Consider the following 22452-nt stretch of genomic DNA (forward strand, 5'->3'; position numbering starts at 1 on the left):
CATTTACTCACAATTTATTGAGCTGTCTCTCTGTTTCTCTATGTGTAATAGTGCAAAACAATTAACAGGTCATAATCATTTGGAGCTAAAGCTGGCATGCTTTGAATTATTAATGTTGAATTTATCAAAGCCAGGCTGATCTTAGAGGCAGGAAAAATGGAAGTAATTTGGTCTGTTCACTTAAAAACGCTGGAAACTTCCTTTAGTTTCTGTTGAGGATATTTATTCCATGTAGTGGTTGATTTATTCTGTGTCAGGTGGCCTCTTACAGGAGCTACACTGAAAAAGACTTGAAGGGATTTTTTGATGGTAACAATAGAGATTAAGTGGTTGGTGTCACAAATATTCAGTGTCACAAATGGGAGGGAATTAGCTGTGTGACTTTTGATGATTTGGTCTGTTAGCTGTAATACTGGCAATTATTTTACAGTGAAAAATCACTGGCTTCTGTTACCTTCCTCCCACATCTTCTCCATGGAAACAAACACCTTTCATGATCCAGAAAAGGCCATATCTCTTTATACATGAACTGATGTGATTTTTATGGTGGGGTCATTTGGAAAAGAGAATTCTGTTCAGAATGAGAGGATTTGAGTTTGGGTATCCTGTCTATAAAAGATTATAAGTAATGTATGTATAAACTGTAGCTTTTCAGTCCATAATTAAGGAATAACTTGACATTTAGTTACTTGCAACCACATATAGAGGCACTCACAGTCCCTGTCTCCCACCCCACAGTAGGGACTATTATGTTGCTGCTTTCCAGAAAATGTCATCCTTATTGTTGTTGTTGGAACTGAAGCTTAATGCACTTCAGTGCATTATAGTGCTTCTCACGACTTAAGCTGTTTTCTTCTGCTTCACATGGAGCAGAATTAAAACAAAAATAGGGAACATTACTGCTGTTTATGGATGTCTGCATTTGGATGTAGACAGCAAAATCATCATAGAAATGGTGACTGAAAAGCTTTTTCTGTCAACATATAAAAATGGAGCAGAAGTAAGTTTCAGTCTGTTCTTGCAATATGAAGGCTTTAATTCAATGCTGTCGTTAAAGTTCAGAACAAATGCCTTCAGCATGTGTGTTTTTTCAACAGTTGTGAAACTTTTATGTGGGAATATGCACTGAGTAGAATTAATGGGCTTCATTGTAGGTTCACATGTATTGCAGGAATCGTAAAGCTGTGCTCTCCATGGTGCGGCACAGGAATCTGTGCTCCACTAAATAAGGTGTTTGCTTTGAAAAATCTGCAACTAATAAGTTTCCAAAAGTGCTTGGAATTGAGAAAATTGCTATTCCTGTGGGTGTTTGCCTAAGACCCCATAAGAAGATCAGAAGATTTCTCATAATAATAAAACAGAGTTTATATTTTTAACCATCTGCTTTCATCATTATTTCCTGTTCCTGTTGGCATCTCCTACATGTTTGAACAGCAGCCTCTAAAATGTGCTTTAAACATCTCTACTAGGTGATCAAAAACAGCAAAACAAATGTGCCTGAACTAGAGCTATTTCCTCGCTATCTGCTCTTCCTGAGACAGCAGCCTGCCACTCGAACGCAGCAGTCAAACATCTGGGTGAATATGGGTATGATGAGCCTGAGAATGTTTCCTCAGCATTTACCTAGAGGTAACTTAAGAATGCAGCAAGAATACAAGTGCGCAGTTTCTAAGAAAGCGAGACCCACAGCTGTAGAAGCTTGCTGCCACTGTGCTTGTGCACCAGCTAATCAACTGAAAGGCAACAATCAGCATTTGGTAAAGATTTAAAGGCTTTCCTCCTATCTTCTCTTGAAAGGAAGAGGCATGAGGGAGCATTTTCAGGGAAGTGAGTTCAGTCGCATAGTTACTGCAAATAGATTGAGTTGGAAGTGAGAAACGAGCACTGCATAAACTGAACAGCTGAGAAGGGCAGGTGTGGTTAGTCCTGGTGGTAGTTAATTTTGTAGCCATAGGATAGATGCAACTGTGCATTGGGGTGGGTGGATGTATCTGGTAGTACAGTGGTGTGTAATAAATCGTAGCGTATCAGGTTGGAAGGGACCTGAAGGATCTTCTGGTCCAATCTTTCTTGGCAAAGCATGGCCTAGACTAGATATCCCAGCACCCTGTCCAACTGAATCTTAAAAGATCGGGGAATCCGCCACTTCCCAGGAAAATTATTCCAGTGGCTGATTGTTCTCATTGTGAAAAATTTTCCTCCTGTGTCCAGTTGGAATCTCCCCTGGAGTAACTTGTGCCCATTACCCCTCATCTTTTCCATGTGATTCCTTGTAAATGGGGAGTCTCCTTCTTTCTAGCTATGCTTTAAATACTGGAACATGGTGACAAGGTCTCCCCTGACCCTTCTTTTCTCTAGGCTGAACAAACCCGGTTCACTCAGCTTTTCCTCACACGGCTGCCCAGTCCTTGCATCATTGTGGCCCTTCTCTGGACCCTCTCCAGCCTGTCCATGTCTTTTTTATACAGCCAGGACCAAAACTGAGCATGGTATTCCAGGTGTGGCCGGACGAGCGCTGTTCAGCCAACGGGGTCCGAGTTGCTTGGGCAGCCAGGCTTTAGTGCCCAAAATTACTTAATAATCTTTAGGAAGCAATTGAGTTAATGGAATATAAAGCCTACTATCGGATGAGGTTTTGAAAGACAGTTCAGTAGGAAGTGAAATACATGTGCCATAGTTGCAGTGATATTCACCAAAAAGATGGTACAATAGAAGAATAGTCCTTAGATGGCAGCTTCACATTTCAGCTGAAAAGTGTTGCACGGTTTGTTGGCAGTTACCAGTTTGTTTGCACAGTTGCGTACGTGCCTTGCACACCAGGTTTGAAGAAATCCCTGACACTCACATACATATGCGTTTGGATGCACACAGGTATTCATATGCATCCACAGTAACCCATGCCCAGAAATGGCCTCTCCTGACCAATTAAATCCTTTAGCCTTGCTAGTGTTAGCCTTTGTTTAAAAATCTCATGCAGATGCTCAATTTTTCACTGTTTTGATAGAACCTAAAACATCATGTGTGGATGCAGCTGCCTGCTTGATCGAGTTCCGCTGCAGAAACTGCCCGCTACCCAAATTCGTTTTTCCTTCTTGACCTAATAAAATGGAAACTGCTTTGTTTGGACATCCTAAACTGCCAAAATTCAAATAAAGAGAATCTTTCAATGTGCCAGATTTGATCTTGATTTGGAATAATTTTGCTCTGCACTAATTTATTTGTCCAGTCAGTGATTAATCTTTTGGGGTTTCAGATATGCTTTCTTGCTGTAATCTTACAACTAATCCTCTGATACCTAATCTCAGTAAATGCTTTTTATGTTTTCTTTAAAAAAATGAGTACTTTGCTTGATATACTGAAGCAAAACTGATGCTTTGCTGCCTTTATTACAGTAGAGTTTTACTCTCTTGTCAAAGTGCATGGAATATTGCATCTTTTCATATGGTACTATTTATTTTATCTTAATCTCTTGACAGTGAAAGTAGAACACTCCCTTCTCTGGTTACTGAAGTAATGCAGTTGCCCAGTTAAGATTGGCTGTGTAATAAAAGCTTTTCATGAATATGTTGTAGACTTGTCTCTGTGAGGAGTGGGGAACTTCGTAAGTTAAAACTAAGGAAGCTCAACAAATAAAGCATGTAAAGTTGGTCTCATCCCTTGTGCCGATCTTTTATTTAAAGATGAGCTCGTATTACACAAAAGAGCAGTAATCTTCACTGATGGAATTCATCAGTGTTGCAGACGTGAGAGTGTTGAGCAGTTCTGGTGAAAATCCCAGGCAGCGTCACAGAATATGTGGAAAGGAATGTAGTTATTAAGAATACTTCTATTGTGGAAGTGCCAGGCTGATTTCATCTTCACAGATCAGCATTCATCTCTGTAGCAGAGCTGAAGCAAAGTCACGCTGCTGCCAAGATTAGTCAGATTGTCTTTTTTGACATATTTTATTTACCGTGTTCTCCCAAAAAGGAAATCCTCTTGAAATTTAATGCTTTGAAGAGAAATAAAGAGTAGTCCAGTCTTATAAAACTTCTTTTAAATTATTATTTCCTATGACAACCTTATGGGAGCAGTTTTTTAATAGGTTTTGGTATGAAGAGAAGTAAATTTTTCTGCATTGTCGTAGTAAGTTTGTTGTCTCGAAGGGTTAGTAACAAATAGCTTTCAGTCTCACTCGTTTTATCCATAAACAAAAGCAGTAGAACAGCATACCTAGGAGTACTTTTAGTATAGGTAGCGTATAAGTTGTCACTGATCTCATTTCAGCTGGCTTATGGGTATATGTGTTACCTTTTGCCCTTTTCTCGTGATTGTGAATCCAGGGAATGTACCTTCACCGAATGCTCCCTTAAAGCGAGTGTTGGCTTACACCGGCTGCTTTAGTCGAATGCAAACGATTAAAGAGATACACGAATATCTCTCCCAGAGGTTACGAATAAAGGAAGAAGATATGCGCCTGTGGTTATACAACAGTGAGGTAACGTCGGTCTGTCGTCCGTTTTCCTTTTCTTTTCAATCATCTATTGGATACTGTATATCTTCCTCTTGTCTAGAAGCTATTAAATACACACGCAGAGGGGGAAAAAATATGGATGTAGCTTTGCTTTGCAGTTTAATTGCCCAGCTTGGAAAACTCTTGCCACTTGTTCTCTGGAGGTTTTTGTGCACTCCAAGCAGTGGTGTTAATGACTCAGAAAACATCTCTTTTTTCCCTCTTAGCCTGGTAAACATGTAATTATCCTGTCATGTATTTAACAATGGGCTAAAAGGTATGAAGCTTCATAGAAACTGTTTTAAATGGAAATAAAAGTATATTATTTCATTGACACGAATGATGCTGTAGGTTTCTCGTGGCACAAAAGCCAGCAGCTATCCAGGATCTTTTTCAAATGTGTATGTGACCAAATCACAGTAAACAAGAATGTATTCCTTGGAATCATGCCTGTAATTCTCTCCATTCTAGAGAAATACCACATAAAATTAAAGCATTGAACTAGATGCTTCTGAAGATAGTGAACTTCTGTATTTAATGGACATGATTAGGAAATTGGTGTTCTCGCTTTTGTGAAGAAATTGTTAATACTCTTTTAATTTCATTACTTTGAGATTAAAATATCCTCAGAGAATTTTAAATCTAGAAGCAGTAACTATATAAAGTTTTTTTTCTCCTGCAGAACTATCTTACCTTGCTGGATGATGAAGACCACAGACTGGAGTATCTTAAAATTCAAGATGAGCAGCATTTAGTAATAGAAGGTATTAAAAAAGGCCTATAATTGGTTTACACACTAAAAACTAATAGTTTTATATGAGTGTATATATATATGGTTAATGAATTGTGTGTAGTACCCATTTCTGTAATTGCCCAACCTACACAAATATATAGGCATAATGCCTAAATACTTTAATCTTGTAACTGTTTTGGGAAGGAAAGGTGTGTAAATAGATCTTTGTCTATGTATGTATCTATTGAAAGAAATACAGGAAGAAATACAAAAACTTAAATAAACCACTGTAACAACTAAAATACCAGATTTAACAAAAGCAGTGCGAGGCATCTGAAGCTGTTTCATTACCTGATTCTCCTTGCACTAATTTTACAAGAATTCAGGTTATGTTATTTACATGAGCACATTCTCACCAAGCAAAAGGTGAAGAAAACCGCATGTGTCGGTCAACGTTGGGTTCATTTCTAAGATGTTCATTACAAGCTGCTTTTATTTGTGCATCTGGAGAGAGCCTAGCACGTTTGGACTTGGCTGCTTGACTGGCTCTTGTCATGATGTAAAGGCATTGTCAGCAATCTCAGCATTTCTTGTTTCACATCATGTTTCACATGTCTCTTGTGTCACATCCTATTGCCATGTGCTATGATGCGGTGCTGTCTGTCGCAGACACATTAAGCCGTTGTCAGAGGTGTCAGATCAGCTGGGTTTTCAACTGGTTTGACCTTTTTGGCTAAATTTTTAACATGAGAAACAGAGGAGTACATACATAATGCACTTTACTGTTGTCCTTACATCACAGAGGTCATATAGAAATCTGGGTCTTGTATTGTTTCTGCCCAAGTTGTTTAATGGGGGATGCTTATTAAGTATTAGAATAAGTACTGAAAAACTTATCTGACAGGAAAGAAATCTCAGGGCTACTTTCTAAAGACATGAGTGGCTTTATTGGAATGATGGCAGTATTAGAACAACTTCCAATAATGATTGGAAACGTTGAAATGAAAATAGCAAAAATAATAACTAAAAATAAGCAAAGTATTAGATATTAGAAAATGTGAGTTCAGCCTCTTGAGCTGTATGAGCTGTCTAGAGTAAGTAACAAACCATTTAAACAAATCCTTACGCCATATCTCTTTCTAGTTCGAAACAAAGACATGAGCTGGCCAGAAGAGATGTCTTTTATAGCAAACAGCAGTAAAATAGACAGACATAAAGGTAAGTGTTTCACCTTAGTAACTGAATTATGATGAGAAGAAAATTCCAAGAGGCTATATTATGTTGAAACAGTTCTTTTTAATATATGTGCTCTTAACATTGGAAGAGGTCTTTTATGCCTCTGCTGCTTTGTTTGTTCTTTCTGTTTTATTAACTGAGATGCTGGAAATATGGGAGGGTTGGATGTACAGGGAGATAAATTTATAGATGTTCAGATGCAACAGTAGCAAATGGTATGTAGCAAATTCTGTATTTTGTGTCTATTACCTATTTTTAACGTAAGGAGCAAGGTAAGATTTTAACCAGTTAATCCAGAAATTTCAGTACCGTAAGTATTTAGCTGGAAATAGTTTGTATAGATTGTACTGATGGCCATGGTGGATCAGATCAAACTGAATACTTCAATTTCTGTTAAGTGGAGTTGAGAGAGCAGGTATTTTGAACAGGCTGGTCCTTTGTCGCATCTATGCGGCTGTAGTCTCATAACTGGGAGGAGGTTAAATTGAATTAGTTACTGTGAAAAGGTCACGTTCTTCACTTCACTGATAGACCATTTTGAATTTCTCACATCTGCACAATTGCTATAATTATATTTTCTTTTTCTCAGTTCCTACTGAAAAGGGTGCTACTGGATTAAGCAACCTGGGTAACACGTGCTTCATGAACTCCAGTATCCAGTGCGTCAGTAACACACAACCTCTAACACGGTATTTCATCTCAGGAAGACATCTTTATGAGCTTAACAGGTAATTTTCTATTTGAGACCACTGGCATTTTCAATGTTGTAGCATTTCTTTAAAATGAGTTTCAGCTCTTCAGAAGCAGACAGTGTGAATAAATCCTTGAGTTCAGTGTTACCAACCATCAGCTCTACAGCAGGTTCTTGATTATTTACAGGAAAATACAACATTTGTTTCTGGGAGACTTGAAACAGTTCAGCAAGAAGCCTTTGCACTTCCTTATTTATCCCCATGCTCGAACTTCGTTTTAATTTTAGTGTGGTATTAATTACTTTATGATTTCTAGGACAAATCCAATAGGAATGAAAGGACACATGGCCAAATGCTATGGGGATTTGGTTCAGGAGCTGTGGAGTGGAACTCAGAAGAATATAGCACCATTAAAGCTGCGGGTAAGTCTGTGATGTGTGCTATTTAAAGGCAAAAAGCAAGAATTTCTTCAGAAACCTTGTAATGCACTTTTAATTGATGTTACCTGTATTGTGATGGTTCTGGGACTCTGTCTGGGAGTCTGTCTCCTCTAGAGAAGGGAGAGGAAACTTCGACATATATTTCACATGTTAGAGGTTGGCTGTGAAGCCAATGACCGTATACCCTGGACAGTCAGTGATCAGAGTATGTTACTGCAAACTGGTCACAGCCTGTAGGCACTGCAGGGGAGGTGTTCAGGAAGGGACTGTGCAGGGACAAGATGCAGTCTTGTGCACCTCCTCCTGGAGGAGGCCAGGGTTCATCAGTCCTGGTGCTCAAGACTTGAGCAGCTTTCTGTGGAATATAGTCATGGTTCAGTGGTTGTAAGAGCAAAGGAGTTACCTGATATGAATCAGAGGTTGTGGTATAAGATGTGACTTTTATAACCCTTGTTAAGGACAACAGGTAATGCATTTGGCTCTAAGTGGTCTTTTGTTCCAAAGTCATAGGGTGTTACCTTTAACTCTTGGTAATTGGATTTCTGCTCACAGACAGCATGCATCTTGCCTACAGTAGTCTGACCTATTGTTAAAACTTTTGTTACATGATGTTAAATAACTTTCTGGCTGCTTTTTTTTCTAGTGGACAATAGCAAAATATGCTCCGAGATTTAATGGCTTTCAACAGCAAGACTCACAGGAGCTTTTGGCTTTTCTTTTGGATGGTCTTCATGAGGATTTGAACAGAGTTCATGATAAGCCATATGTTGAACTCAAAGACAGTGATGGTCGACCAGACTGGGAAGTGGCAGCAGAGGTATGAGATAAAAATGTTGGGCTTGGGATTTGCTTGCTTCCCCCCACGCCGTATAGTACTATGTTGCTAAGTTGCTGATGAGGCTGTCTGTGCAATACTGTCAGGACTGTACAACCTTTTGTAACCTGTTAGAGCTGTGATTTCAGGAGTCAAGTTTCACCTTTGAGCTGAAAATGAGCTTTGAATACTAAAATAAAGGTATAAAGATGATAATTCATTATCATTTTGAACAACTCAGAATTATGAAGTATCAGAATATTTCAAGATCCTGATGATCCTTTCAGAAATACTTTAAGTTATGTCATAACTTGTTAATTGAAATAACTTTTATTTACTCATGTTGAAACTAAATACTTGTATTTCTTAGAAATTGGCAAAGAACTTCTATGGAAATAATTTGACTTCTATAGCTACTGAAACTTTGGAAGTTTTCCAGCATATCCTACTTCTGGTAGTTCAAGCGAATAGTCTTCAGTTTCTAACTTTGTATTGGGTTTTTGTGCTTCATTTTAGGCCTGGGAAAACCACCTGAGAAGAAACAGATCCATTGTTGTAGATTTATTTCATGGGCAACTGAAGTCCCAAGTAAAATGTAAAACTTGTGGACATATAAGTGTTAGGTTTGACCCTTTTAATTTTTTATCCTTGCCGTTGCCAATGGATAGCTACATGCACTTAGAAATTACAGGTGAGTAGTAGTGTTTAACTGCCTATAAACTTGTCATTGCTAAAATAAACATTTTTATATGTGGAACACCTATAAAACATTTACATTTTGTGCTAGTATTTACACTTGAAAAATAGTGTAACCATTTTAATAGAATAGAATAAAATCATTTGCATTGGAATACAGTTAAACTAAAATAAAACCTTTAAGAACAGCACAGATAACCCATTTTCAGTCTTAACTACAAGACTTAGAAACATGGAAAATGGAGACTCTGAGAAATATCCTTCTGTTCACTGTGTTGTGGAGGTTGTCCTAAATCTCCCTAGAGAGAAAAAGAAGGGTTGGCGGGGACTGTATAAACAAGAAATACTTAATGGGTCGTGAACTATACTGTGAAGAACCCCATGTATTGTTGGAAAAAAGGCAAAAGGAAAGATGATTAAAACAGTGAAATCAAATTTGAAACCATTTACTACTGCCTGTGCAGCAAGAGATTTTCTGGCACTTGTCTGCAGACCTTGGAAATAGACTGCTAGAAAAAATCATGTCTTCAACCGGGGGCAAAAAGTGCTTTCTAATAAGTAAGTAGCTGTAACATGATATTCTCATTAAAACTTTCATGGTTTGCTGACCAGTGTGTTTCTTTTGCCCTTTAAAGTAATTAAATTAGATGGTACTACTCCTGTTCGGTATGGCCTGAGATTAAACATGGATGAAAAGTACACAGGTTTGAAAAAACAGTTAAGTGAACTCTGTGGGCTAAAACCAGAACAGATTCTACTTGCAGAGGTGCATAGCTCCAATATAAAGGTAAGAAGAAAAGAAAGTAGTTATTGCTGTACCATACTTTCGGTATTTTTATTTGTTATTTGTGTACAGTAGCATAATTCTTCATTCTTTTTGACATTAAGCTTTGCTTACAGGATCTGTGAATAATTTAACTAAAAGTATGAATGAAAAGTCAGCATAGTTGTATCTCCAGATAAACTTTGATTTTTTTTGTTCTTAAACTGTAATTTGGCTTACTTTGAATAGGTTTTAAATCAGAGTAAGCTGAACCAAAATAAACCACTTGCAAACAGAATTAATAGCAATGCAGAAGCTTGGAGAAGCTTAATTGAATTGATTACTAATGATATTTTTAGGAAAAAAAAGGATAAAATCATCTTGTGGTAATAAATCTCAAGTTAGAGTGCTGTGATGAGTTTAAACACTGTCAACATGTCAGAGGCATAAGTAATGACTGGCTTAGTTCTCTGTGGTGTATGTGTGTGTATATAGATTATTTTGCTGTCATTGAATAGGATTAAAACTGCTTGAAACTAAAACTGCTCTCAGTCTGGTTAGAGAACCATTCATAACTCTCTCAGGTCTTGCCACAGAGATCTGCAAAGGTTGGCTTCCTATTTTCCTTCTAGAAAAGCATAAGAAAGCAAATGGGAGGGGAGAGCTGAACTGATAGATAGGTGTTGTCAAAAGAACAAAGCATGTTCAGAGTCACAGGTAGAAGTATGTACATGTCTGACTAACTTACTCTTTCTTACTGGAGAACTTTCCTCAAGACAACCAGAAAGTCCGGTTATCAGTGAGTGGGTTTTTGTGTGCATTTGAAATACCGATTCCAGGATCCCCTACATCAGCATCGAGTCCTGTGCAAACAGGTAAAAGTAAACATGCTCATTTTCCTGTTCATTTCAAATGCACTGTGCTTAGGTACTGGAGAAATTCAGGAGAAAACTTTACTTCTTATTACTAAGTAAACAGTGAGGATTAAACAAAAGACAAATAAATTAAGGATTTTGATCCACGAAGAAGCTATGAGTAAGTCTCATTACCTATATTCTTCTTAGAATCATGCCAGGATAGCAGGCTGAAGATCACTATATACTTATTGTAGTTAAAGACACAAGAAACACATAAAATACTTTATTTATTGTGGATGGGCTCCAAGGCTGAACATGTGAAAAATTGGAAGCATGGTGTCCAGTTTTGGTTCTGGTTTTATTGTTTGTGATTTCGTCTGTGAGTTATAAACACCTCTGGTACTCTTTGCTCTTGCATGCTCCAATATGCAGAGTTGTAGGCAAATGACAAGGGGTAATGGGTTAAAACTTAAACAGGGGAAGTTTAGATTGGATATAGGGAAGAAGTTCCTTACTGAGAGGGTGGTGAGGCACTGGAATGGGTTGCCCAGGGAAGTTGTGAATGCTCCATCCCTGGCAGTGTTCAAGTCCAGGTTGGATGAGGCCTTGGGTGACACGGTTTAGTGTGAGGTGTCCCTGCCCATGGCAGGGGGGTTGGAACTGGATGATCTTAAGGTCCTTTCCAACCCTAACTAGTCTATGATTCTATGTTGGTCTTAAGGAGAGTAGAAGATATTCCATGAAATGCATTTAATAGAATTGAAAGGATAAAAATTGCACTGTCAGTTCTGGTCACTGTAGGTAATTGAGAATGTAATTGTCTATCTACAGATGTCTCAACTGGACCCTCAGCTAATGGAGCACCCAACATAATGATGAACGGGGACATTCCTAAACCAACGCTAATTCCAAACGGAATGCCAAATACTGTAGTGCCATGTGGAACAGAGTGTAACCTTGCCAACTGGACTCTCAACAGTCACATGCCCTTGCTTTCTGATAGTCCATGTACAGGGTATATCATTGCAGTCCACAGAAAAATGGTTAGTAGCTATTGGTTAGTAAATGGTTAATAGCTAATTCATTTGTTATGAATTGCTGGCGTAACACACTTTGAAGGAAAGGCAGCGAGGCTTTTTCTTAATGCCCATATGATGAATTAATCCCTATTTCTTAAGAAGAGGGAGCATGAATACATTTCCCTCGTAAGTGAGCACCCAGTTCTATGGAAACACAACTCTTGTGAATTTAAATTATAATGTCTGATGTTGGTGTATTTTTCTTCCCTGAGTACTGGCATGCTTCCCAGTTCTTTAACGCTGAGATGCATACTTGGGCGTTCGCTGACTCTCTGATTAAATGTTCCAGACTCTTTGAGGAGAAAAATTTCTAATTAAAGGAGCTGCTAGGAAAGCATTTCTTATCCATTATGTGGAAGTCTTTATTTCTCACATGGAAACAGTGTGAAGATACATAGTACATTCCTGGGTCATTCCGTTGGCATACTCTTTATGAAAGCGTCTTGTAAAGTTGAGCTCTAAATGTCAAAGCTGGATGACTGAACACCTCAGGCAGCCACACGTCAAGTGTGTACTGTGTCTACACTTGAAAGTCTGATGTTTAGAGCCTGGTGGATATTGCCCAGGAGGCCTTTAACTTCCCTTTCCACTGTGTGTTTGTATGAGGTTTCTTTGCTTTATTCGCTCAAGTACTGGCTGCTAACCGCTGTTATCACTGTTACCTTGATTCAGATTTTGCAGACTCTCACAGGTGATTGGTATAATAATATTTAATATTATATTAAATAATATTATATAATTATATTAATATTATTATATAATAAGAAATAGAATATATAAATAAAATAATATTATATATATAATATATAATTTTGTAGGAAGATGATAAAAGCTATAATATTGGCAATGGGCCATCAGGGCTGGATTTGGTGGTACCTGCAGATTTGGTATAACTTCTGAGCCATTATAAGCTGCTAAATACACAGCTTAAAAACTAGGAAAAGTTCTTTGTGGAAGCTATTCCAGGAGTCCACACTTGTCATTGTCAAAATCTTACCAAAGGAAAGGGTTAGTTATATAAATCTTATGCAGGGCAGTAGCTGTTGGCTGTACCTGTGTCATTAAGTCAGTGTGTTAAATCTTTCTTATAAATGGGAGATGTAGCATGAAGGTTAGTTTGTCTGCTTGGAATAAATTCTGTACAAGTGCCCCCTTTAGACAGGAAGGTATTCTTTCTCTGGCAGGTATTAGCATGCCTAGTGTAGAGGTCATTTTGGGACAGGTATTAGCATCATGAGGTGCATGTCTGCATTACAGTATTACCATGTGGTAGGAAAAGTAAGAAATACACATCATAAAAAATATCAAACGTGGCTGAAATGCAGATTTATGTTTGTGTTCTAATGCCTAAATAACATTGCCATAGTATCATAAAGCAGAAAAAGGTTTTCAAGTTGGTGTGCAAAATTTGCAGTAATCATATTGGGAAAAAATGGTTGAAATAAAGTGCTTTTAATAGACTTTATGGTTTATTTTAATTGCCGAATCCTGAACTAAGTAACAAGGTCAGCATCCTTGTAATGACGGTAACGTGAGTTCATGCATACTTAACATCTGAGTCATTCTTTTATTTCACCTATGCAGATGCGGACAGAATTATATTTTCTTTCATCTCAGAAGAATCGTCCCAGTCTCTTTGGAATGCCACTGATTGTTCCTTGTACAGTTCATACACGGAAGAGAGACCTCTATGATGCTGTGTGGATTCAGGTTTCCAGGCTTGCCAGCCCTCTCCCGCCTCAGGAAGCCAGTAATCATGCACAAGACTGGTGAGTTTGGCATCTCAGTCTTTGCCTTGGATGACATAATACAGTGGCTTGGACTTGCTTACAAGGTGTAGAACTATATTCAGCTTCATCTTTCTTAGTTTTGACTTCTTATAATAATGGCAGTCATTATAAATAACATCTAATCCTTTAACTGCATTTGCAGTTAAATGTAGTATAATCTGTAGCTGCACTCAAGAGGTGGCTTTACACAAATCGGTTGATTCATTTCTCATCCAGTGACTGATAATTCATTATATCTGACAAATTTAGGCAATATAAAGGCAACCTTCATTAATACAAATTATAATTGGGGGGCTGATAAAGTAAACATAGCAAGCACAGTGAAGGAAGGTGCTTGGCAGTCTGAATGAGTGCTCATGTTTCACGTTGTGTTCTCTTCTGTTTCAGTGATGATAGCATGGGGTACCAGTATCCATTCACCCTCAGGGTAGTTCAGAAGGATGGAAATTCTTGTGCTTGGTGTCCTTGGTACAGGTAAATTGTCCTTCTTAGATTTAAGAAAGGGGATCACTCCAGCAGAAAGGTGATTTACGGTAATGGATTTGTGCTACATTTCAGAGGTGATACAAACCAACAAGAATATGGAATCTAATTTAATCCAGGCTCACATGGCAGTAGCTTTTTATGACTTCGAGAGCAGAAATCTCTGCTGACACAGAAACTTTAAATTAGGAGACAGACATCAGGTTATCCAAACCTCTTAACCCCTTACAATATTCTATATGTACACATATACAGTATTCTATATGTACACATATGTGTACATATAGATGTGTACATATGCACATATGTGTACATATTTGGAAGATTTTTGGGCATTTCATACAAACCCAAACTTCAGATGCAAATCATCTACCCATCTACCTTTTGTCCATTTTCAGATGGCACTAGTTCCTGTGCTATCTGAAGAGTAAGAACTAATCTGGATGATAAGAAATCCACTCTGGAAGCAGGTTTGGAATTTTCCCTAAATAAAAACATACTAATGAAAATTCCAGATGCTTGGTGGAAGGTATTCTGACCATCTACTCACAGCTTTACATTAGCTGTCATGCTGTAAAGTACCTGTAGTTCTTTTGTGTCATAGGTAAGCTTTGCCAGCATTATACACAGGTAGACAGGTTCCATTTCTCATCTCTATTAAAGTTTTGCAGTAAAATAGCAAACTGACATTCATTACTTTGTAGAAATGCCTCTCTTTTACACTGAAAGCAAGGCTTGAGACTTTGATGATAGAATAAGGAGCAGAATTAGAGTGTGAAGTAACGTAACACTTGTGGTATATAAACTGTCCAATAACTATTGAACTTCTTGATTTAGATTTTGCCGTGGCTGTAAAATTGAGTGCACAGAAGATAGAGCTTGTGTTGGGAATGCTTATATTGCTGTAGACTGGGATCCAACAGCGCTCCATCTGCGCTACCAGACATCACAAGAACGGGTAAAATTGCCATGTAAACCCTTTGCTGTTCATAGCTCTGAAGCACACCCTATTTCACCATTTTTGTTTCATTTGATGCTGCTTTTGTCCATTTTCTGTTAAACTCAAGTCAGTGACCATCGAACAGTATATTCTGGATAAATTAATGTCTTAATGTTAGACCTCTCATGTGACCATAATGTGGAAGGGCAGCTTTTAAGAAACCACAGCAATGTATTTTCTATCCGTTGTGAGTTGCTTTTGATCTCGTCTCCATGATGTATTACAAAGTATGTTAATTTGATACATTTTCTAAGCGCACCAGTGCTATGAACCAGTTATGCATGTGAGTAAACCCGTTTCCTCTTTGAGTCAACAAAGCATATCTAAAAGTAAGCCTATAGGAGAAATAATCTAGAATAGATGTTCAGACTTGTGAGTTGAACCTATAAACTTGTGCTTTATGGATAATTTTGTAAGTAGAACCCAAGAGTAAGGACAATGTGGTATTTGTATGTCTGCCTGTTCTTCATTGAAATAAAATGTGTGCTAAAACTCAGGCATCTAGTTTTTATCTTTAATCTTAAATAACTATTTGATGTTATTTTCATAATACTGTGAGTAGAGCCTTCCTCTGAGCAGTGTGTGCGTGTTTCCAAATCAGTTACAGTTTTATCTCACTTTAGATTGTAGAAGAACATGAAAGTGTTGAACAAAGCCGACGAGCTCAAGCAGAGCCCATCAATCTGGATAGCTGTCTTAGAGCCTTCACCAGTGAGGAAGAACTGGGGGAGGATGAGATGTACTACTGTTCCAAATGCAAGACCCATTGTTTGGCCACCAAAAAACTGGATCTTTGGAGACTTCCCCCTATTTTGGTATGATCTTGTGTAATTTTCCTCTACAGCAACCAAACCAAAGTGCATTGATCACAAATTGCTCCGTATGTCCCCTTGCTCTGAATAAGAAGATTAGCTTTTGTTCCCAGTCTCATGAGGGGCATTGACTTTGCATCATACGTTTCTGTAATGCAGGCAAATAAAACGAACCTCAAATCCTTTTGAATCTTTTTAGCTGATAGATTGCAGGAAATGGTGGTGTTTTGCATTCAGTGTCATCTGTTTTGACATAGAATTCATGCTTAGGCAGTGTTTCCAGGAACATGATCTTCTGTCTAGTTGTGTAAGCCCGACATTTGCTGCTTTTCAGATTTGGTGGGTTACTCAAAACCCACAGTGCTGATCACTGAATCCAGTCAACCTTTTTCATCATTTCCCCATGAAAATAGTAGTTCCTTAGTTTACCCCTGGATCCCAAAATGCAAACTGTCATATGCAGCAATGCTTCCTGGGTTTTATTAGCACATGATAAAATGTATGGTTTGTAAAAGCCCTGTTTTTGAACAGTGGAATTACTCACTGTGATGGAATTGTCCTCCTTTAATGTTCTGTAATGTGTTTCTTCTTAGATCATTCACCTGAAAAGATTTCAGTTTGTAAATGGCCGCTGGATAAAGTCTCAGAAAATTGTTAAATTTCCCAGAGAAAGCTTTGACCCAAGTGCCTTTTTGGTACAAAGGGATCCAAGTCATTTGCAAAGGAAGCAGCTAACTCTCCAGGTTGACAGCCTTCCAGAACCACGGACTCTGCAGGGGGAGGCCAAGAAAACAGATGGGCCGATCACTTACACACCGGGAGAAGGAGATGTACTGAACAGAAGTCCATCCTCCCTTAACACTACTGTCCTGAATAATATCAAAGGTAAGTAATAATTAGGGAAAATTACAGTCAGTACTGATATCTGGGGGGGGGGGGGGAGGAATTATATTATGAACAAAATTTTAATGTTTCTTTGGCCAAAGCAGTATACTTTACTTTGAAACACTCACTTCTGTTGGGTTTTATCCTGATCACAACAGATATTGGACCTGTCTACTTTTGTAAGTGATGAGGAATGTGCTTCTTAAAAGGGTTAAATTTGAGTTTATAGGTGTATGTGTGTGCAAGGATAATCTTATAATATAATATACTACTCATAAGTTGTAGTGAAACAGTGTTTTTCAATGTTTTCTTTTTTAGCATCTCCATCCTTGGGGAGGAAAAGTGGAACCAGCTGTCCTTCAAGTAAAAGCAGTAGCCCAAATAGTAGCCCAAGGACTTTAGGAAGGGGTAAGGGGCGTCTGCGTCTGCCACAGCTGGGTAAAAACAAACTGTCAAGTAGCAAAGAAAATCTGGATGCAAGTAAAGAGAACGGTACTGACCAGGAACAGAGATTTACTTTTGATCAAGGTGATGCTCTTACTAGAGGGCGTGTTTTAGGTGGTAGCCAGAGTGAACTATATACTGCTCAGGACAATGAGATGACTCTAGCCAACGAATACATCTGTGAGCAGAATGCATATAGTAATGGCAGCATCAACGGTCAAATTGATAACCACAGTGAGGATGATATTACAGATGACCAAAGAGAAGAAGTATGTGTTAACCCAATTTACAATCTATATGCAATTTCGGTAAGTTGACTTCCTTTATGCAGGTAAACTGTCTTCATGTGGCATTGGTTTGAATAAGTCATTTACTCCATTGTTTTCATCACTGAAAGTAGGGATGTATTGAGGAGGAGAACAAAGTAGAGCCATTGTCAGGAAAACTTAATTTGTCATTAAACAGAGTACAACTGTTTTTCTGCTTGGGTGTATAAAGTTAGTCAGCTCTAGATGTACAGATTGTCATGAACTGTTGTCACTCACTTAAAGATCATGAATCATTTATTCTGTGAAATCTGGGCGTTAAGAAAAGAATTTCTTTTCTTTTTCATCTTCCTCAGTGCCATTCAGGAATTATGGGAGGGGGTCATTATGTCACGTATGCCAAAAACCCGAACAACAAGTGGTACTGCTACAATGACAGTAGCTGCAAGGTAAATCGCTTCTTTTTGTCTTGGTTACCTAGAGCCAGAGAAATTTACATTTGGGGAGAACTGCTCTTTGCAATCAGGAGCATCTCAAAAGTCACATCAGATTAATATGAAAATTAACTGAAACTGTACATGAGATTTATTTTCTCTGAGTTAACATCTGTTCATCAGCTGCTGCTATGGTTAAGGAAAGATGCTTATTTTATACACTGATGGAAAGCTTACTAAAAATGGAAGGCCAAGAATACTTCTTCATGATGCTGGCAGTTTTGTATTCAATTACTGAATAATTAAGTTCCGATATTTCTGAGCATTTCCAGTTCTCACTATAAAATTTGTCACACTTTTCAAGTAAATAATGGAGCCTGATAACTGTAATAAGGGAGAAGGAAAATGGATTTCCTCTTGTTGTAAATAGACAGTTAAAAATATGGTTTCCAGGGCAATTGGGTGGTATTTTAAGTTCAGTGACAGTAAAGCAACAGTCCCCCTGCATATTTCAGAGCATGCCTTTCTCTTTCTCAGGAATTGCATCCCGATGAAATCGACACGGACTCTGCCTACATTCTTTTCTATGAGCAGCAGGGGGTGGACTATGCACAATTTCTGCCAAAGATAGACGGCAAAAAGATGGCAGACACGAGCAGCATGGACGAAGATTTTGAGTCCGATTATAAGAAGTACTGTGTTTTACAGTAAGCAGGTGATCTTCCATGGACTGTTCCGAGAATGTGAGGGATAACATCCTGAAACTTACATTTGGTGAAAATGTTGTTGAACCAGATAACGTAAGTGTAGTTGTTGTACCCTGTGACCTGAAAGCACAAGAAGAAAACCCTAATTAAATAGCAGTTAATATAAAGATAGTATTGTTTTGTTCTGTTATCTCACTACATGCTCTAAACATTTCTGATGTTAAGACATCAGGCTGAGACTGCCATTGGCCTTTAAGTAAAATGGTTTGAGAAGAGCCAACTAGGACCAAATAAGAGCTAAATTAAACAGTCCAAATAAGAGCTAAACAAAGTAGTGTAGAGTTTACCAACTGTTCTAACAAGCCCCCAAGGCTCTCTTTAGGTTTAAGATAATGGGGGAAAAAAATTGTAGTGTTGTCTTTGGACAACATGATATTGCTACCTCCTTTTTCCTGCAGTTTTATTGCATTTTATTGGCAAAACAGGGAAAGCAAGAGAATGAAAAGTGCACAAACATGAAGGATTATCATCGAGAGTAGGAGAAGTTTCTAGTTTTGCCGCCACCGATGTGTGTCAGTTGCTTTCTTTCTGTATGTTGGGAGCACGACCAAATGATAATTTGAGAAGAGATTAATTTCTACACTTGAATGGTTTATTATAATTGTCTTTTCTCCACATGTTGGCTGTGCGGATCAACATGTTTCAGGAATGGCTTTTCTGCCTGGAGAGTGCCATCTCAGACTCCTGAGGTGCCTCGAGAAGAAACTTCAGGTTGGAGAGAGTAGTTGTGATTACACGAGTGGCGTCTTAAAATGTGCACATTGCACAGAACGTTCCCAGCTTTTGGAAGGAAAGAGATGCTTGAGCTTATGTTTCATGACTGGTGTTGCTTTTGAATTTGCACTTTTAAAGATTCGTATAATTAAATTCAAAAACATAGTTTGTTTTTGTTGTTGTAAGGGCTCTGGAGTGAATGGCTGTGAATTATCCACTGTGTATTTCAAACAGAGAAGAAGCTGTGGCTGTCAGGTAGCTGTCGTAGCATTCATGGATGGATTTTCTTTCTTGATTTCATAATTTAATGGAGTTCTCTTTTTTGTCGAAATTTGGTTGCCTTTTCAAATTTTGGTTGTTTTTTTACAACAGGGTATGCATATACTTGCAATGAAACCAGAATTGCTTTCCATGCCCTTGCAACATGCTCTATTAAGTCAATGGGCTTATTGCATGAAGGAAAGCATGACTGAGTCTTAGCAGAGACTGGAAGAAAGATGGTTATTTTTTGAGTAGGCATTTCTTTAAACATTTTCAGTGTTAAATTGTTTGCATATCTGAATGAAGATAAACGTTTCACTCTTTTGGCCTTCTGTTCTTCAGCTGAGTCTAAGCAGCTTACTAATTCTGTCATACATCATCTACCAAATTCTTTAGGTTTTGTATCTTCACTAACAATGTCGATACTTATCCGGTTGATCTGAAATAAATGTTTGGGTTCGTGTTAATGTGTTTTACAGGAATGCCAAACCTACCAGTAAGTTTATCATTTCCAGAAGGAGCTGAGTTTTATCCAGTTAAGAAGTGATGCCAACTGATCTTGCTGTCTTTAGTCGGGCAAATACCTCCCTGTCTTCCTTGGAGGTCACGCCTCTTTAAGGGAAGCAGATCAGTTCCAAAATAAGTATTGTCTCTCTTGTAAAGTGTTGCTCCCTATCCTGTATGGTCTTTTATCTTTAAAGTGGTCTAAACATTGAGGCTGAAGACAAGCAAACATGCTTGTGAATTTCTAGGTTAGAAGCTTTTTCAGTACCCGTTTGTCTACTCCTCCCTCTGCAAACTCTATGAAAAGTGAAAGATTTTCAACTGATTTACTTTAAGATGTTTAATTTAAGCAGGTAGCACAATTTACTAATGTTATTTGATCTTCTGTGTTTGTTACATTGGTTGTAATTAATTTTTTAAATTAAATTAATTCATGAATTAGTAGTAAATTTATTAAGTTAACTGTTAACTACATTCACTTTGTAAATTCTTGTATAAAACTTATTGACAATGCACTGACTTTAGAAAGATGTTAATGTACATAAATACCTTGTAAATAAAATAGTGTTGATGTACTGGAATATGAACTGTATTAAAAAAAGGTATCGGTAATTGTATATGGAGTGAACCTGTTTATCTGTAACTATATTATTCAAGCAAATTAAATACTGTGGATGCAGATGAAGTGTCACTTCTTGTCAGATGATTTTTAAGAGCTGTTTGCCCACTTTGAAGTTGCTGTACTCTTCATTAAGCTTAAATGTATTTGTCAATCCAAAAAACTGAAACATGTGAGGAAGCGTAGAGCAATTCTTCGCAGTTTGTCCAGCACAGCACTTAGTTCTGAGTTACCAGGATAGTTCAGCTCCTCTAAGTTTTGGGTTTAAGTTCTTTTAGGTTTTCTTTTGAGAACATTCTGTTTTTATTTTAAAGAATTAATCCATTTAATCTCAAATATGTGCCTATGTACATGAGAGAGAATGAGACCTTCCTTCTTACAAGTAAGTCTTAAGAACTAGCGCACTAAAGCACATTAAGTCAGTGGTTCTCACATTTTCTCATCCGTGGTGTAATTCTCATAGATATGAAGTGAGATCAGTGATGGCTTAGAAGTGCACTGGCTGCACATGGGATTCCTTCTTACCTACCCTTGAGAATCCTTCTGTAGGTTATTAAAGTGGGCAAAAAAAGTGAAATGTCTCTTTCTCTATTTAATTCCTTAATTTTTGGATGTGTACTTGGACAACTAAAATTTGAGCTGTAATAATTTCATTCCAGGTTCTCATGCTGTAGTAAATAAGGCTCCTTTTGAGTTGAACAGGCATTAGATATAAAAAACCTTGTCTTCAGTATGTTCCAGAAATAACGGGATGATGAGCAAATCAGATTCCATCATTGGAGGGTACGATGAGAGCGTTTTAATAGCATATGCTGAACTTCTGCTCTCAGCTGGACCCAGGGCAGTGCAGCACTGCCTGCCTGCTCCCTTCTGTGACCAGAAACCTGAACTCATGTTTCATAATGCACTCATTCTGTCTGCGGTAGCACAGAGGGGTTTGCCTCACCAGGAGGAACAGTGTCTGAAGTTAAAATTCTTTGCGTGCGAATGAGTGTGACTTGAATGACGCTTAGCAATTCTGCATGTAAGCATTTAATAGTGCTTGTGTAATCGATCAGTAGGCATTTTAGGTCAAGCAGGATACCTGCTTTTGTGAGATGAAAACCCTTCTCTCGATATATGATTCATACGAGACACAGACGCACAAGGAAAGATGCAAGTTAAAATAAACACAGTTCACGAGAACAGTCCAAGAAATAAATGTGTGTGTCCTCAGTGCAGATGCCTGCTCCTCTCCAGGCTGCAGTTTGCACAGGTGGAGAATGAAACTGCTGTGCGGCAAAGGAAATCCCTCCCTGTAGGTGAAGGAAGAGCCCCACGCTGTGGCACAGGCGATCGTCGCTTCCTTCAGTGGTGTTTTGTAACCTCCTAAGTCTGTAAAATCACGGAATGACTTGGGCTGGAAAAAAGGAGGTCGTCTGCTCCGTCTGACTGCTGGAAGCTCGCCTCGGTTCACCCAGCAGGTCCCTGTACTGTGGCTGTGGTCAGGACAGAGGGCAATGTGTTTGGTTACGGTTTGGTTTTCTTTACAAGTTATGGCAAATGTGGTTTTTTGCCACCATGGCCACTGGGTTTCTTTTCTTTAAGAAGGAAAAAACCTGAAGCCATCCTGAAGCCCGGTTTCTGGTACCACCTGCAGAAGGAAGATGGAGTTTTCATATTAAACAGAGA

At 38.3% G+C, this 22452-nt stretch overlaps 1 protein-coding gene across 4 annotated transcripts in view; it reads left to right on the forward strand.

Annotated features, from left to right (window-relative positions):
- The window catches only part of USP32 (ubiquitin specific peptidase 32), a 75060-nt gene extending 54246 nt beyond the window's left edge, over window positions 1-20814 (forward strand). For 2 of the 4 annotated variants that reach the window (XM_080630300.1, XM_080630302.1), the window contains 19 exons: window positions 1470-1629; window positions 4323-4477; window positions 5175-5256; window positions 6369-6443; window positions 7051-7189; window positions 7470-7575; window positions 8237-8410; window positions 8924-9098; window positions 9739-9890; window positions 10630-10741; window positions 11555-11766; window positions 13387-13571; window positions 13980-14066; window positions 14913-15033; window positions 15699-15890; window positions 16481-16772; window positions 17091-17524; window positions 17839-17931; window positions 18454-20814. In XM_080630300.1, the coding sequence (XP_080486426.1) occupies window positions 1470-1629; window positions 4323-4477; window positions 5175-5256; window positions 6369-6443; window positions 7051-7189; window positions 7470-7575; window positions 8237-8410; window positions 8924-9098; window positions 9739-9890; window positions 10630-10741; window positions 11555-11766; window positions 13387-13571; window positions 13980-14066; window positions 14913-15033; window positions 15699-15890; window positions 16481-16772; window positions 17091-17524; window positions 17839-17931; window positions 18454-18627 (3120 nt within the window). In that variant the 3' untranslated portion in view covers window positions 18628-20814. The remainder of the gene's footprint in view (window positions 1-1469; window positions 1630-4322; window positions 4478-5174; window positions 5257-6368; window positions 6444-7050; window positions 7190-7469; window positions 7576-8236; window positions 8411-8923; window positions 9099-9738; window positions 9891-10629; window positions 10742-11554; window positions 11767-13386; window positions 13572-13979; window positions 14067-14912; window positions 15034-15698; window positions 15891-16480; window positions 16773-17090; window positions 17525-17838; window positions 17932-18453) is intronic. The other 2 variants (XR_013958095.1, XM_080630301.1) reach the window with 2 other exon arrangements.
- Window positions 20815-22452: the final 1638 nt, after the last annotated feature.

Source organism: Psittacula echo, assembly GCF_963264785.1.
Source record: "Psittacula echo genome assembly, chromosome: 15".
In the NCBI taxonomy this organism is placed as follows: Eukaryota; Metazoa; Chordata; class Aves; order Psittaciformes; family Psittacidae; genus Psittacula; species Psittacula echo.